The sequence below is a fragment of the Sinocyclocheilus grahami genome, unplaced genomic scaffold (genome assembly GCF_001515645.1).
Source record: "Sinocyclocheilus grahami isolate Dianchi unplaced genomic scaffold, SAMN03320097.WGS_v1.1 scaffold1728.1, whole genome shotgun sequence".
NCBI classification, from domain to species: Eukaryota; Metazoa; Chordata; class Actinopteri; order Cypriniformes; family Cyprinidae; genus Sinocyclocheilus; species Sinocyclocheilus grahami.
The window spans coordinates 102,817-115,196 of NW_015506907.1; the positions used below are offsets into that span (position 1 = coordinate 102,817).

General features: G+C 37.6%; 2 protein-coding genes across 2 annotated transcripts in view; both read right to left on the reverse strand.

Annotated features, from left to right (window-relative positions):
- The window catches only part of LOC107572281 (phospholipase B-like 1), a 6,760-nt gene extending 1,510 nt beyond the window's left edge, over window positions 1–5,250 (reverse strand). Inside the window, exons 1-7 of the mRNA XM_016258700.1 lie at window positions 5,157–5,250; window positions 4,924–5,062; window positions 3,158–3,298; window positions 2,950–3,094; window positions 1,595–1,795; window positions 1,301–1,441; window positions 1,000–1,185 (exon numbers count right to left, since the gene is read on the reverse strand). Coding sequence (XP_016114186.1) covers window positions 1,000–1,185; window positions 1,301–1,441; window positions 1,595–1,795; window positions 2,950–3,094; window positions 3,158–3,298; window positions 4,924–5,062; window positions 5,157–5,215 — 1,012 coding nt within the window. The 5' untranslated portion in view covers window positions 5,216–5,250. The remainder of the gene's footprint in view (window positions 1–999; window positions 1,186–1,300; window positions 1,442–1,594; window positions 1,796–2,949; window positions 3,095–3,157; window positions 3,299–4,923; window positions 5,063–5,156) is intronic.
- A 2,815-nt stretch (window positions 5,251–8,065) lies between these two features.
- Window positions 8,066–11,765, reverse strand: LOC107572282 (PRKCA-binding protein-like). The gene is made up of 6 exons (XM_016258701.1): window positions 11,580–11,765; window positions 11,364–11,426; window positions 10,636–10,747; window positions 9,365–9,493; window positions 8,532–8,601; window positions 8,066–8,441 (listed from the first exon to the last, which is right to left on the reverse strand). Exons 1-6 carry the CDS (start codon window positions 11,621–11,623, stop codon window positions 8,290–8,292), a joined length of 570 nt encoding a protein of 189 aa, XP_016114187.1. The 5' UTR covers window positions 11,624–11,765; the 3' UTR covers window positions 8,066–8,289.
- Window positions 11,766–12,380: the final 615 nt, after the last annotated feature.

A 12,380-nucleotide genomic window follows, 5' to 3' on the forward strand; every position in this document is an offset into this window, starting at 1 on the left:
TTAACCACTGTATTTTTAATTTACCCAATTTATTAAGACAAACAAGAACATATTTTAGTTTTAACAATCAAACACAAAATAAAATGAACAAATATCTCCTTCCTTATATTTTATATGCAGATTAAATAAGTGTTAAGGAAACATTTGCCTGTCTCCTGAGGCCACAGGAGAGCGCAATGAGCAACATAATGCACCTCGTTAAACTGTTTATTCAATGCAATGAAATAACGATTGTCTAGAAAAAAGTGAAAACTGTTTAAACTAATATTTATAAATCAAATAGAATTTTATAAATTGCATAAACAATTATGAACAAAACAGCATCACGTATTTGTGCATAGCTTAATAAAAATAGCCAAAGCGCCGATCACACGATTGCATTTAAAAATATATGAGACGCAGTGGAATGGAATAAACCCCCCACAAATTCTCCAGACGTGTTTCCTAAAAGTTGAACCTCTTTTTCGAGACATGAGTACAACAGTCAAGTTGTGCACCTCAAGAATGCGCCGAATATGCGTTCTGTGTGAATGGCTTGGTTTGGGTTTCAACCTAAGCAATATCTTCTCTGCATTGAGCGTCTATATTTCTCTTATATTTTGAATGAAAAATGCAGCAGCGACACAGTTTGTGGGTTCAACTGGATAGACTAACAAAAACATTCAAATGCAACAACGACACTTACATGATAATCTGATAAGCTCCCTGACGCACACCTAATATTCAAATACATCGTTTTTGCATTCGAACGCGAATTTTTATTTTAAATTCGACTAATATTGCTTTTTTTGATTCCCAGTCTCCTCATCGCAGGCAGGCATGGCACTCATTTTAGCATGCGTTTGTGTGTTTTGTTGGGTCTCTGTTTTTCACTTTTAAATGAAAAAAGCGTGAAGCTATCGTGCAACATATCAAACATTTTTCTATCGTTATCGATGATGGAGTACCGTCGATAAATACCGATACCGCTTTATTATGGTTAATGTTGTGAGTCGTTACCGTTGTATCTCATGATGTGTTTGAGGGAGTTCAGGTCTCTGACAGACGACTGGTCGCGGCGGAAGATCTTGGCGCGAGGGCAAAGGTCGTAGGAGAAATCCTCGCCATGCTCCTTCCACATCTGCTCATATCCACTCAGATCGTAGATCTTACGGTGGAAGGGCACATTGTAGGACGGCCAGTAACCTGCAGAAGAAACACATTTACTATAGCAACAGATGCACAACATGTCCAGGTTTCAGAACAACCCGAAGTCAAAAGAACTGAAATGTTCAGCATGAAGTGTATTTGCGCTTTGGACCTCTGCGCAGCGTCTGCGTCTGGTCTGAATACTCCACCAGTCCCGGGATCTGCTCCACCACAGTCAGCGCTCCGTCCTCCAGACTGCTGCCTAGATTCACTTTACTCACATCCACAACCATGTACTGGTTATTATACGTCCCTGACGGACAGATTCAGCACAGGATCAGAGAAACCCTCATGACAGAGCAAACAGTCCAGACAGAACACTCACAAAAACAGAGTAAATAAAACATCAGCTGATCAGTAACTTTATTAGTAACTGCAAGTTGTGCAAGTGAATGTGATTTCTGACCAGAGTTGTATCTGGAGAAGGTTTTGGCCCACTGCTCTCCAGTGCTTGCCAGTGCGTGTGCCAGTCGAACCCTCTGCCAGGAGAACAGACTGGCAGGAGTGATGTAGGAGTACAACGAGGTGTTGAAGATGTTATTGGTGGTCTGAGTCATCATTAAACCGCTGCCCAGCAGATAGAAATCATCCAGAGACACCAGAAACCCTGAACACACATTCACAGACATCAGCCATTCACATATTGCACAAACCACACACTATATCCTGCCTGCTACTCGAAAAATACTATCATAAACAAATACAATATAACACTACTATACTACACAGTATATACTGCCCTGCAACTTTAAAAACAGTACATTACAGATAATATAAAAAGGAGTGAAATGAGTGAGTGAATGAGAGTGAATAAAGGAATCAATAAATGAATGCATTAGTGAATAAAATTGAATGGAGTGAGTGAGTGAATAAAGGAGTGAGCGACGAATGAGTGAGAGTGGGTGAATGAGTGAGTGAGGAAATTAGTGAATGAGTGAGTGAATGAATCAATAAATGAATATGAATGAATGGAGTAAATCAATGAATGAGTGAGTGAGTGAGCAAATGAATTAGTGAGTGAATAAATGAATCCGTAAATGAATGAGTGAATGTGTAAATGAATAAATGTATGAGTGAAAGTGTGTGAGTGAATGAATGAGTGAGTGACTGAATGAATGAGAGAACGAATGAATATATGGAGTAAATCAGTGAGTGAAGAAATGAGTGAATTAATTAGTGAGTGAGTGAATAAATGAATCAGTAAATTAATGTGTGTGACTGAATGAGTGAATAATGAGTGAGAGTGAATGAGTGAGGAAATTAATGAATTAGTGAGTGAGTGAGTGAATAAATTAATCAAATGAATGAGTTAGTGAATAAAAGTGAATGGAGTGAGTAAGTGAGTGAATAAAGGAGTGAGTGAATGAAGGAGTGAGTGAGAGTGGGTGAATGAATGGAGTAAATCAATGAGTGAATGAGTGAGTGAGCAAATGAGTGACTGAATGAATGAGTGAGCAAATGAATGAGTAAATTAATTAGTGAGTGAATAAATCAATCAGTAAATGAATGAGTAAATGAATACATTTATGAGTGAAAAAATGAGTGAATGAGTGTGTGAAGAAGGAGTAAATCAACGAGGGAATGAATTAATGTGTGAGTGAGTGGGTTTACCAGGGTGCCAATAAAATCTCTTTTTGGAAGTTCAAGTCATTTAAATCAAGTTATAAACAAGAAAAATAAAAGGAAATAGAATCTTAATCAAATAAATCAAACTTCTGAGATGGTTAATTTTTAAAGTAAGAAATGAGTGAGTGAGTGTACCAGGGTAGCTGCTGAAGGAGAGTTTCCCGGTGGCCGTATGCGGTTCGTTCAGTCTGAAGTCCCAGTGTTTGTAGATGCGCATGGTGGCGGCGTACGTGTACCAGCTGGAGTGAGCGAACAACAGGTTCTCAAAGCCAGGCAACATCTGAAACACACGGCAGATGAGAGAAACCATCACATCAGCTGATGTCTGACGGACGTTTGGTACCTTTATGAGTGCAGAGCAGTGGCCCATCGGAGGAGCTTTATACTGATTAAAGCCAGGCATCCCGCCGGTAACCAGCGCCGGGATCAGATCCAGCAGATCACCGACCGCATTCAGGAACTGAACGGCAAACTGGGACAGAGGCTACAGAGGGAGATGAGCGTGAAAAACACACACTGACTAGTACTAATAAACCTTCAGCTAAATACACCTCAGATTTATTTGAATAGAGGTTTAAATGTTTGCATTTTTAAAGAAAGAAATATAGTAAAAATAAAAGAAATAGATCCTTAATAAAACATTTAATTAGGTATGTAATGATTAACCGTGAGCCGGTTGAAATCGATTGAAATGTGTGACGATTCAAATCGGTTGAGATGCTAAACAAATCGCGATTCATTTAGGAGTAGGAGTTTTTATGAATGCATGTCTGAGGGGAACTTACTGTCTTTAGAAAAGTTTAGATGGTATTTTTTCTTTTCATCTTGCCTCTGTATAATGCATATTAAAGTTCATAAGTGCAGCGCTGCTTTGTTTACAGCCGAAACCAGGAAAGGCTTTAAGCGCCACCTGCTGGCAGAGAGTGCATCTGCATCTCGTTCAGCTCGTCTGCAAAAATAAAAGAAATAGATCCTTAATAAAACATTTAATTAGGTATGTAATGATTAACCGCGAGCCGGTTGAAATCGATTGAAATGTGTGACGATTCAAATCGGTTGAGATGCTTAACAAATCGCGATTCATTTAGGAGTAGGAGTTTATATGAATGCATGTCTGAGGGGAACTTACTGTCTTTAGAAAAGTTTAGATGGTATTTTTTCTTTTCATCTTGCCTCTGTATAATGCATATTAAAGTTCATAAGTGCAGCGCTGCTTTGTTTACAGCCGAAACCAGGAAAGGCTTTAAGCGCCACCTGCTGGCAGAGAGTGCATCTGCATCTCGTTCAGCTCGTCTGCTGTTTCGGTTTCATGCAGATATTTTTTTTATGCATAGTTTCACAAAACTGAAGTCAAATCATTCTGTTTTTGCTTCAAATTTCGAAATTATACAATCTAATTTAGATTAAAAACTGCTCGTGTTGCATGTATGCTGCATCTGTGTTTGGATCATGATTAAAATGCAGTGGTTGCCTCTCATTTTAAATGTTAAGAGCACAGACAAAGCCTTAGTTTGTTTATATGAAGAGATTTATTTTATTTGTGTTACTTATGTATTTGATTTGGGGCCCGTTTTAAAATTTCTATTTAGTTTTGTTATTTACATTTACATTATTTAGCAGAAGCTTTTATCCAAAGCGGCTTACAAATGAGGACACTAGAAGCAATCAAAACCAACCAAAAAGCAGTAATATACAAGTGATATATTATTATAGTTATATTTCTATTTCACAAAGAAACGTGCAGTATTTTGTCCAAGCAATAATAAAAGGACACATTTAATTTATAATTTGTCTTAAATCTCATTTTGTAAAAAAATAATTTGTGAATCGAATCGTGAGTTGAGTGAATCGTTACATTCCTCCATTTAACTAATTTTTATAGTAAAAAATAGATACAAAAAGGAAATAGTGTCTGAATAAAACAAATAAAAAACTCAAAAAAGTAAGAATTAAGACAAATAAAGGAAATACAGCCTTAAAGTATTTTTAGATGTTCAAACAGAGCCTTAAAAAAAATATAATAAAAACTATTTTTAAACATTTATGTCATTTTTAAAGTAGTTTTTTTTTAACTAATCTTCCCAGTGAAGTATCTCAGCCTCGTCTCACCGTCCTCCCGTGTTGTTTGGCCCAGTCGGTCACTCCAGCCTGCAGTCCGTCCAGCTGCGCCAGAATCAGACCTGTGTGAATCCACAGAGGATCGCTGGTGTTACGCTTCACCTGAGCCCGAGACCACTCGTCCTGCTTACTACAGATCAACACACAATCAGCAACACGTCCTGTACAGACGCGCACGCACACACACACACACACACACACACACACAGAGGAGCCTCACTCACGCCATGAAGCGCTTCACGGCCACCAGCGTTTTGGGATTCTGGATCAGCTGCGGGTACATGTTGGTGTAATGATCAAAAATCTGCCTGAAACACACAAAACACCATGCAACCATTAGTATTAATCACTCACTTATATATAAACAAAATACAAGTACTACATTTTATCAAAAAAAAAACTACTACATTTTAGCTAAAATAAATCGTCAACCCAAATCACACATCAAAAAATTTATAATATGTTGATATACTGTGAAAACAGTGTTGTTTTAGTATTATTTATAAACTAACGATATTATTTTATATTATCATTATAACTAATAGCTAAATTATTTTACACTATTATATATAAAATATACAATATTTATATACACTTCTTAAATATTTTGCGTTTTCATTTTAAATTACATTTTTAGTCATTTTAATCTTAATTTTTTTTGGTATTTTGAAATGTCTATATAGCTTTTATTAATTTTAGTTTAGCATGGGTTTTTTGGTCATCTTTATTAGTTTTTTTTTATATTACATTTCAGTTTTTTTATTTATTTATTTTTAGTTTTATTAGTTTAGAAATAGGCAAAAAAATGAGTTTTAGTTTCACTTTTAGTTTTAATTTATTTCCAATCATTTTAGTGCTTAAGGTCATTATTATTCATTCGTACTTTTCTCCACTTGAGAACATAATCAAACTGAAGAACATTACTTTGTAAAACTACATTTTAGTCCAAATAAACTAAAATGTGAAAAATCAGTATTCATATTTTTTAATAATACTTGTACAGATATACTGTGAAAACAGTCAGAATTTTTCACACACGCCCTCTTTTGAGGCACGCGCAAGCGCACGACCCCCATCCCCCCATTATAAAAAAAAAATCAAGTGGGCTCCCCCCAAAGTCCACGGTATAGTTCGAACACTGGTTAAAACGACATAGAACAGATCATGTATTCTGCTGCATTTCTCCTCAACTCACCGTGTTTCTGGTCCAGGAGTTCGATTTTCTCCAGAACGTCCTTGCGCATCTTGGCGAACCGTGTGCGAGCTTCCTGTCGACAGCGCAGAATCAAGCGGTACTCATAGTTACCGGTGCTGACGCGGTACAACGGGTCGCCCAACGCCTGAAACACACGCAAACATTATTTAACGCTTTATTAACACCAATAATACATAAATAAAATTGCATATTACAAAAATCTAAAATTCTTAGGGTGCACTTAACATAGTCATGATTTTTTTTTTCACATTTTTATCAGTCAAATTGGTGTATCTTTTGTAAATTAGGCATTTTGGCAACAGATGGCAAAAATAGAGATTACAAACTAATGCTTATTAAATTGTAAATCTAAAATGGTAGGATGCATTTTAATGTCGCTCAGTGTTTTTATCATTTAAAAAAAAAAATCCTGATCAGTGTGAAGGACTGCATCAGGGTCAAAGTTCAACGCTGAACTCTATCCTCCACCTCCAAAACACTCATTATAATCAGTAAATGTGTTAAGGAGGTTTAAACAGTAACAATATATTAAGAGTCAAATGATCTCGAGCAGATTTGAGCAGTCTGGTAGTGGTTAGTTAATGATGAACGGACAGTGCGTGAACTCACGATACAGCTGTACTCTTCATCATCCATCTCCTTCACCTTCAGACAGTACGACTGAAACAAACACGCATCAATAAACTCTCAAAATCCCTCTGTTAATGTAACATCTCATATCAACAGACTATGATGAGTGAATCTAATTGCTGTTCTCATACCAAGTACTCAAACTTGACGTCCAGGTATTTGCGGATGGTGAGCTTGGTGTCAGGAATGGCTTTGTGAAGATACGTGTTCAGATCATGCAGCATCTGACAGACAAACGCACATTATTTAGCAAGCTGTAGTGTTTTCGTTGCATTTTTAGTTGTTCTACAGTTGCTCTACTTTCAGTCTCTGTGTAAACTAATTTCAGATCTGGTCTCTCACGGGTTTGATGGTCTTCAGCAGCTGGATGCCGAACTTCTCCATGTTTCGATGAGCTTCGGCAAACTTCACAAAGGCTTCGCTGGCGGCGGCCTGCGGCTCACGGACGCCGATGACGGAAAACACGTCGCCAAACGCTGAGAGAGAAAACCAAACACTGTATCACACATCTGATGATTTATAGAGCGTTTTCTTGGTCACAGTTGGTGTTACTACTACTAGAAGGCATAATGTTGTTAGTGCATGAGTAACTAGACACAAATCTTGAGAATCTGATCTCAAATGGGATGTTTTATATGTCTATTCTGAAAGAAGTTTTTTGTCAATAAAATTAACATTTTGAAACACTTTATAGAAGCTTATAATGAATCATATGAACGTGAATCAAAGAATCATCTACTGTACCCCTGTGAGTCTGTGAGAGCTCATAGAAAGCTCTTAACAGTCTCTTCGTGTGCTCCATCAGTCCTAAACACACACAAACACTCAGATTACTTCCAGATTAAACTCTCTGTCACTGTTTTAATGCAGTAACAGTATGAAAGAATCACCTTTATAAAGCTCAGCCGTTTTCTCCAGCTCCTCCAGCCTCCTCACCAGACCATCTGCAACACACACACACAGGCAGGCAGACACACACACAGACACTCACACAAAGACACACACACACACGCAGGCAGGCAGGCAGACAGACACACAGGCAGGCAGGCAGACACACACACACAGAGACTCTTACACACACTCAGAGACACTCACACTCACACAAAGACACACAGAGACACACACAGACACTCGCGCGCGCGCGCACACACACACACACACACACACCAAGACACACACACACACACACACACACAGAGAGACACACACACACACACACAGAGAGACACACACACACACACACACACACAGAGAGACACACACACACACACACACACAGAGACACACACACACACACACACACACACACACACAGAGAGACACACACACACACGTGATTTCTCATGTCACAGATTACATCCTCACATGAACCTATCAGTACTCTGCTCCCAAACAAAGATTCTGTCATGCAACACATCTCTTTCTCATTACTGCAATGTGCAATAATGATTCATAAGTTAGATTGAAAAGCATTTAGGAGTCTGCTACTGCAGTCACTTGTTGTAGTGTCTTTAATATGTGCAGAAACCAGTGTTGTAATGCATTCGTGATGAAACACTGGGAATGATCTGACCGTTGCACAGAATGGCTCTGCTGAGTCCCAGAGCGTCTGCGGTTCCTGAACTCATGTTCTCCACCAGCCGATGCTTCACCTTCTTCAGCACTGACACACACAAACACACACACATGAGCTACTTCATCACTTCTGCATCCATTCAAACACATTAAGCTAGTATAGTTTGAGAGTTTTTACCGATATCCAGAGATTTGCCCTGCTTCGGGTCGGCCTGCAGTTTATTATACTGGATCAAGACTGGATCATCCTGCAGATCACAATCGCATTCATCAATAAAAATAAACCTTTGTACAAGATAACAACTGTGATCATGTGATTCTGTGCATAAGAACAGAAGAAAACACATCTGTGGCAGAATAAGGTAATGATGTGTGAATAACGTTGCTCTTGTGATTCCTGTAATGTTTGACTTCAGACAGTCATATAGCGATTTCAGTCATATGATTCCTGATTCACATTTCCTGCAATTAACAATGTAAAACAATTTTCATCTGTAAGACTTTCACACTGTTGTTCTCAAAGTTCACTAAATTAGCATGCTATGTATTACAAATGAACAAAAAATGCAAACAAATTAGAAGCAATTTTAATATTTAACAACACTGTTATAACCTTACCCTTGGAAAATTAAAAAATGCAATCAGTCTGACTGACAGTATTGCAGCTTTAAGTGAACCAAATTATACATTATAGTAGTTTCAACTGTATTATGACAAAACTGGAAGAAATTTCCCAAAACAGAGTGACTGAGCTGATACAGATGGATTACTTCAAAATATAACACGGTCACATGTCAATAATCATAGCAAACAAGAGCAGTGTTGTGTGACTGGTGTGTATTGTTGTTTATATCAGCTCGACATGTAAACGGTCTAATCATTCAGCTCTGAACGGCTCAATGTGACTAAGACATTAAGATATCAGAAACAATATTACAAAACTGTGAAAAAAACAGCTCCACAAATAAAGCTGGCATGATTTGACTTGAGTTGCTGTTTTAAGTGTTGTACCTGCACTGCCTGGATCATCTTGGCCACCTCTACTTTAGTCTTTCCTTTCACCGGTTTGCCGTTCACTCCTGTGATCTCGTCACCGGCAGCCAGAGTGCTGTCCAGAGCGGCCGGAGTGTTATCAAACACCTGAGCACACAGACATCTCCTCGATTGAGCTTCAGTACATCAGACCGGCACATTCACGACAGGCAAAACAGCTGACGATACACTACAAGATTTTAAGATTTTTTTTTTTTTTACATTTTTATTTATTTTAATGCATTTTAATTTATTTTGCAAAAAGTTACATGATAATGCACTGTATTCTCTCACGCAACATTTGATACAATACAATTATGAATTTAAGACATGTTATTCCAAATTAATTTAAATTGAAAAAAGAACAAATTCAAACCCTGGAAAGCATATTTTATAACAGAAACAGACTGAAGCCTTCTGATGCACTTTAACAAGGAAACAACAACAATTGATCTGGTTCTTGTGCATTTCACAAAATAATCAAAAATACTAGCATCCTTTCAAAATCACACAGTTCAAATACTTATATACGTCATACGCAAAAAGACTATTTTATCTGGGTAAAACTGAGCAGATAAAGACACCGGGTCTCATTTACAATGCTGAATTGTGTTTGAAATCCGTGCTCGAACGTTTCAAAAGTCACAAATCTTCAGTGACTTTCAAAATTAGATGTGTAGAATCAATTGAAAAGTGTGCGGAAACAATGGAAACGGCGCAAACACAAAAACCACACGTTTTTATAGCTTCTAACAAACCCACGTCGTTATTATTGAATGCGACGCATTGATTGAGAGGATGAGGATTAGGGCTGAACGATTTTGGAAAATAATCTGATTGCGATTTAATATGCAATTATTTTTTTTTAAAGCTCTTTATGTTCTGTATTATTCAACAAAGACAAGCTATAAATCATTGTATAGTATGACCAACACACTATTAGATAGATTAAACATAAATGTTCTTTTCTGTAGGCCAGGCCTATATGTAACGATGAAATTAGGTGATGCATGATATGAATGACATTTTTATTTAACAGCTACAATCACAGTATATCTCGCTCGCCGTACTTTGATGTCATACACCGATCTGATCTTCAAGTCAAACACACCTCTTTACTCTCGTGTGTCACGTGACCGAGTGTAATCGCAGCCTCTGCGATTGAAAAATCTAAATTTTTCATATCGCGATATTATCACAAATGCAATTAATCGTTCAGCCCTAATGAGGATGGAGTGTGGATGTCTGACCTGTACGATGTAGAGACACGGGCAGAACTGAGCTCCGCCCCCAATACTGATCCCAATCAGGTTCTGCGAGTCTTTCTTCAGAGTCACTGTTCCAGGAACCGTAGGAATCCCACTGGACACGAATACAACACGATATCACACACACATGACTGTCTGTAAAGTCAACACAATACTCTCTGACATCCATTTATACACTTAATCTGCCAATATATATATATAGCTCTGATTTAAATTAACACACCATTCACACCTGAGACCTTGTAACACTAATGAGTCACATGACACCGGGGAGAGAAAATGGCTAATTGGGCCCAATTTAGAAATTTTCACTTAGGGGTGTACTCACTTTTGTGGCCAGCGGTTTAGACATTAATGGCTGTGTGTTGAGTTATTTTGAGGGGACAGCAAATTTACACTGTTGTACAAGCTGTACACTCACTACTTTACATTGTAGCAAAGTGTCATTTCTTCAGTGTTGTCACATGAAAAGATATTAATAAAATATTTACAAAAATGTGAGGAGTGTACTCACTTCTGTGAGATACTGTAGCTCTGATTTAAACGAACACTTGCTCTTCTTTTTTCCATTTTCAATTATTTTTATCGTAAATTGTATTGTATTTGAAGACATCTATAAGTGTGACTACACACAGACAGATGTCTATTTCCCCCACAGGATGTGCCATCATGTTAGCAAGTAAATAGCTTGTTATTTTAAGGATACTCACAGTTTGTCCTCCTCCAGCTCATAGTCCATGTCTGTGAACATTATCAGCTCTGATTCAGATGCTCTGAAATACAGCAGCATTAATAAAACTCACTTTAAATCATCTGTACTAGCATTATACCCTGAACTTTTAAAGTTGCTCGTTACTGTCAACATCATTATTATTATGACAGCGACAGGTGTTTATGCAGATGAATAACGCAGGTGCGTCTCTTACCGTTCTGTCGATGAAGAGCTGAAGTATAAAGATGCTGCTAACATGCGAACATATTAAAACTATGTTTTAGTCTTATTTTATGAAGATGATTCAGTCTGAACGCCAGACTGCAGGATGTCTTCTTCTTCTGCTGCTGTTTAATCGTGACTGGAAACCCAACGTAAAAAGCGCATTTCCGCCTCCTACTGTTCGGGAGTGTGAAGCGACAAATGGTTGAATAATGGCAGAGCGATGGAGAAGGGTGTTCCTGCACAACCGGAGGCTGCAGTTTCAGGACCGCAGTTCTAGGACCGCAGTTGTAGGACCCTGGTGGTTTAGTTTGTAGTAATGTTTGTACATGTTCTTAAAGATATTGAATCTCAGGAACATTTTTTTGTTTTTTTTCAATTGTGATTTTTTATTTATAAATGCATCAGATGTTAATTACAAAGTGTGTAATACCTTTTAAATTTAAATGAATTTACACTTAAAATATAAATGAAAAATGTATTTCAGTCTTTAAACAACTGAAAAAGTGGAGTACCTTAAGTCTTAGTTTCTTGAAATATACTGTATATTGATTAGCCCCCTTAAGTTGAACTAGCTCATTATCAGGTATAATAAAGATGGAATCAAATGAAATCAGCATTTGCAGTCACTAAATTACAGCCAGATATTTAAAAGTTTGTAGAGAGGCAAGACACAAGACTCAAGAATGATGCAAGAATGCATATTTATATACTGTAAATACTCATTTTTTCAATAACTCATAATACAACATCATAAAAAAGACCCCCTTTTCCATCAGTTGCTGCATGGACA

Bases quoted from the DNA above. Each gene is read 5' to 3' on its own strand.
- LOC107572282 (XM_016258701.1), bottom strand. From the start codon at position 11,623: ATGTTAGCAGCATCTTTATACTTCAGCTCTTCATCGACAGAACG. The intron at 10,748-11,363 runs GTGAGTATCCTT...ATTCGTGTCCAG, and splicing joins GAGCTGGAGGAGGACAAACT to TGGGATTCCTACGGTTCCTG. The intron at 8,442-8,531 runs GTAAAAACTCTC...TGTGTGTGTCAG, and splicing joins GGGCAAATCTCTGGATATCG to TGCTGAAGAAGGTGAAGCAT.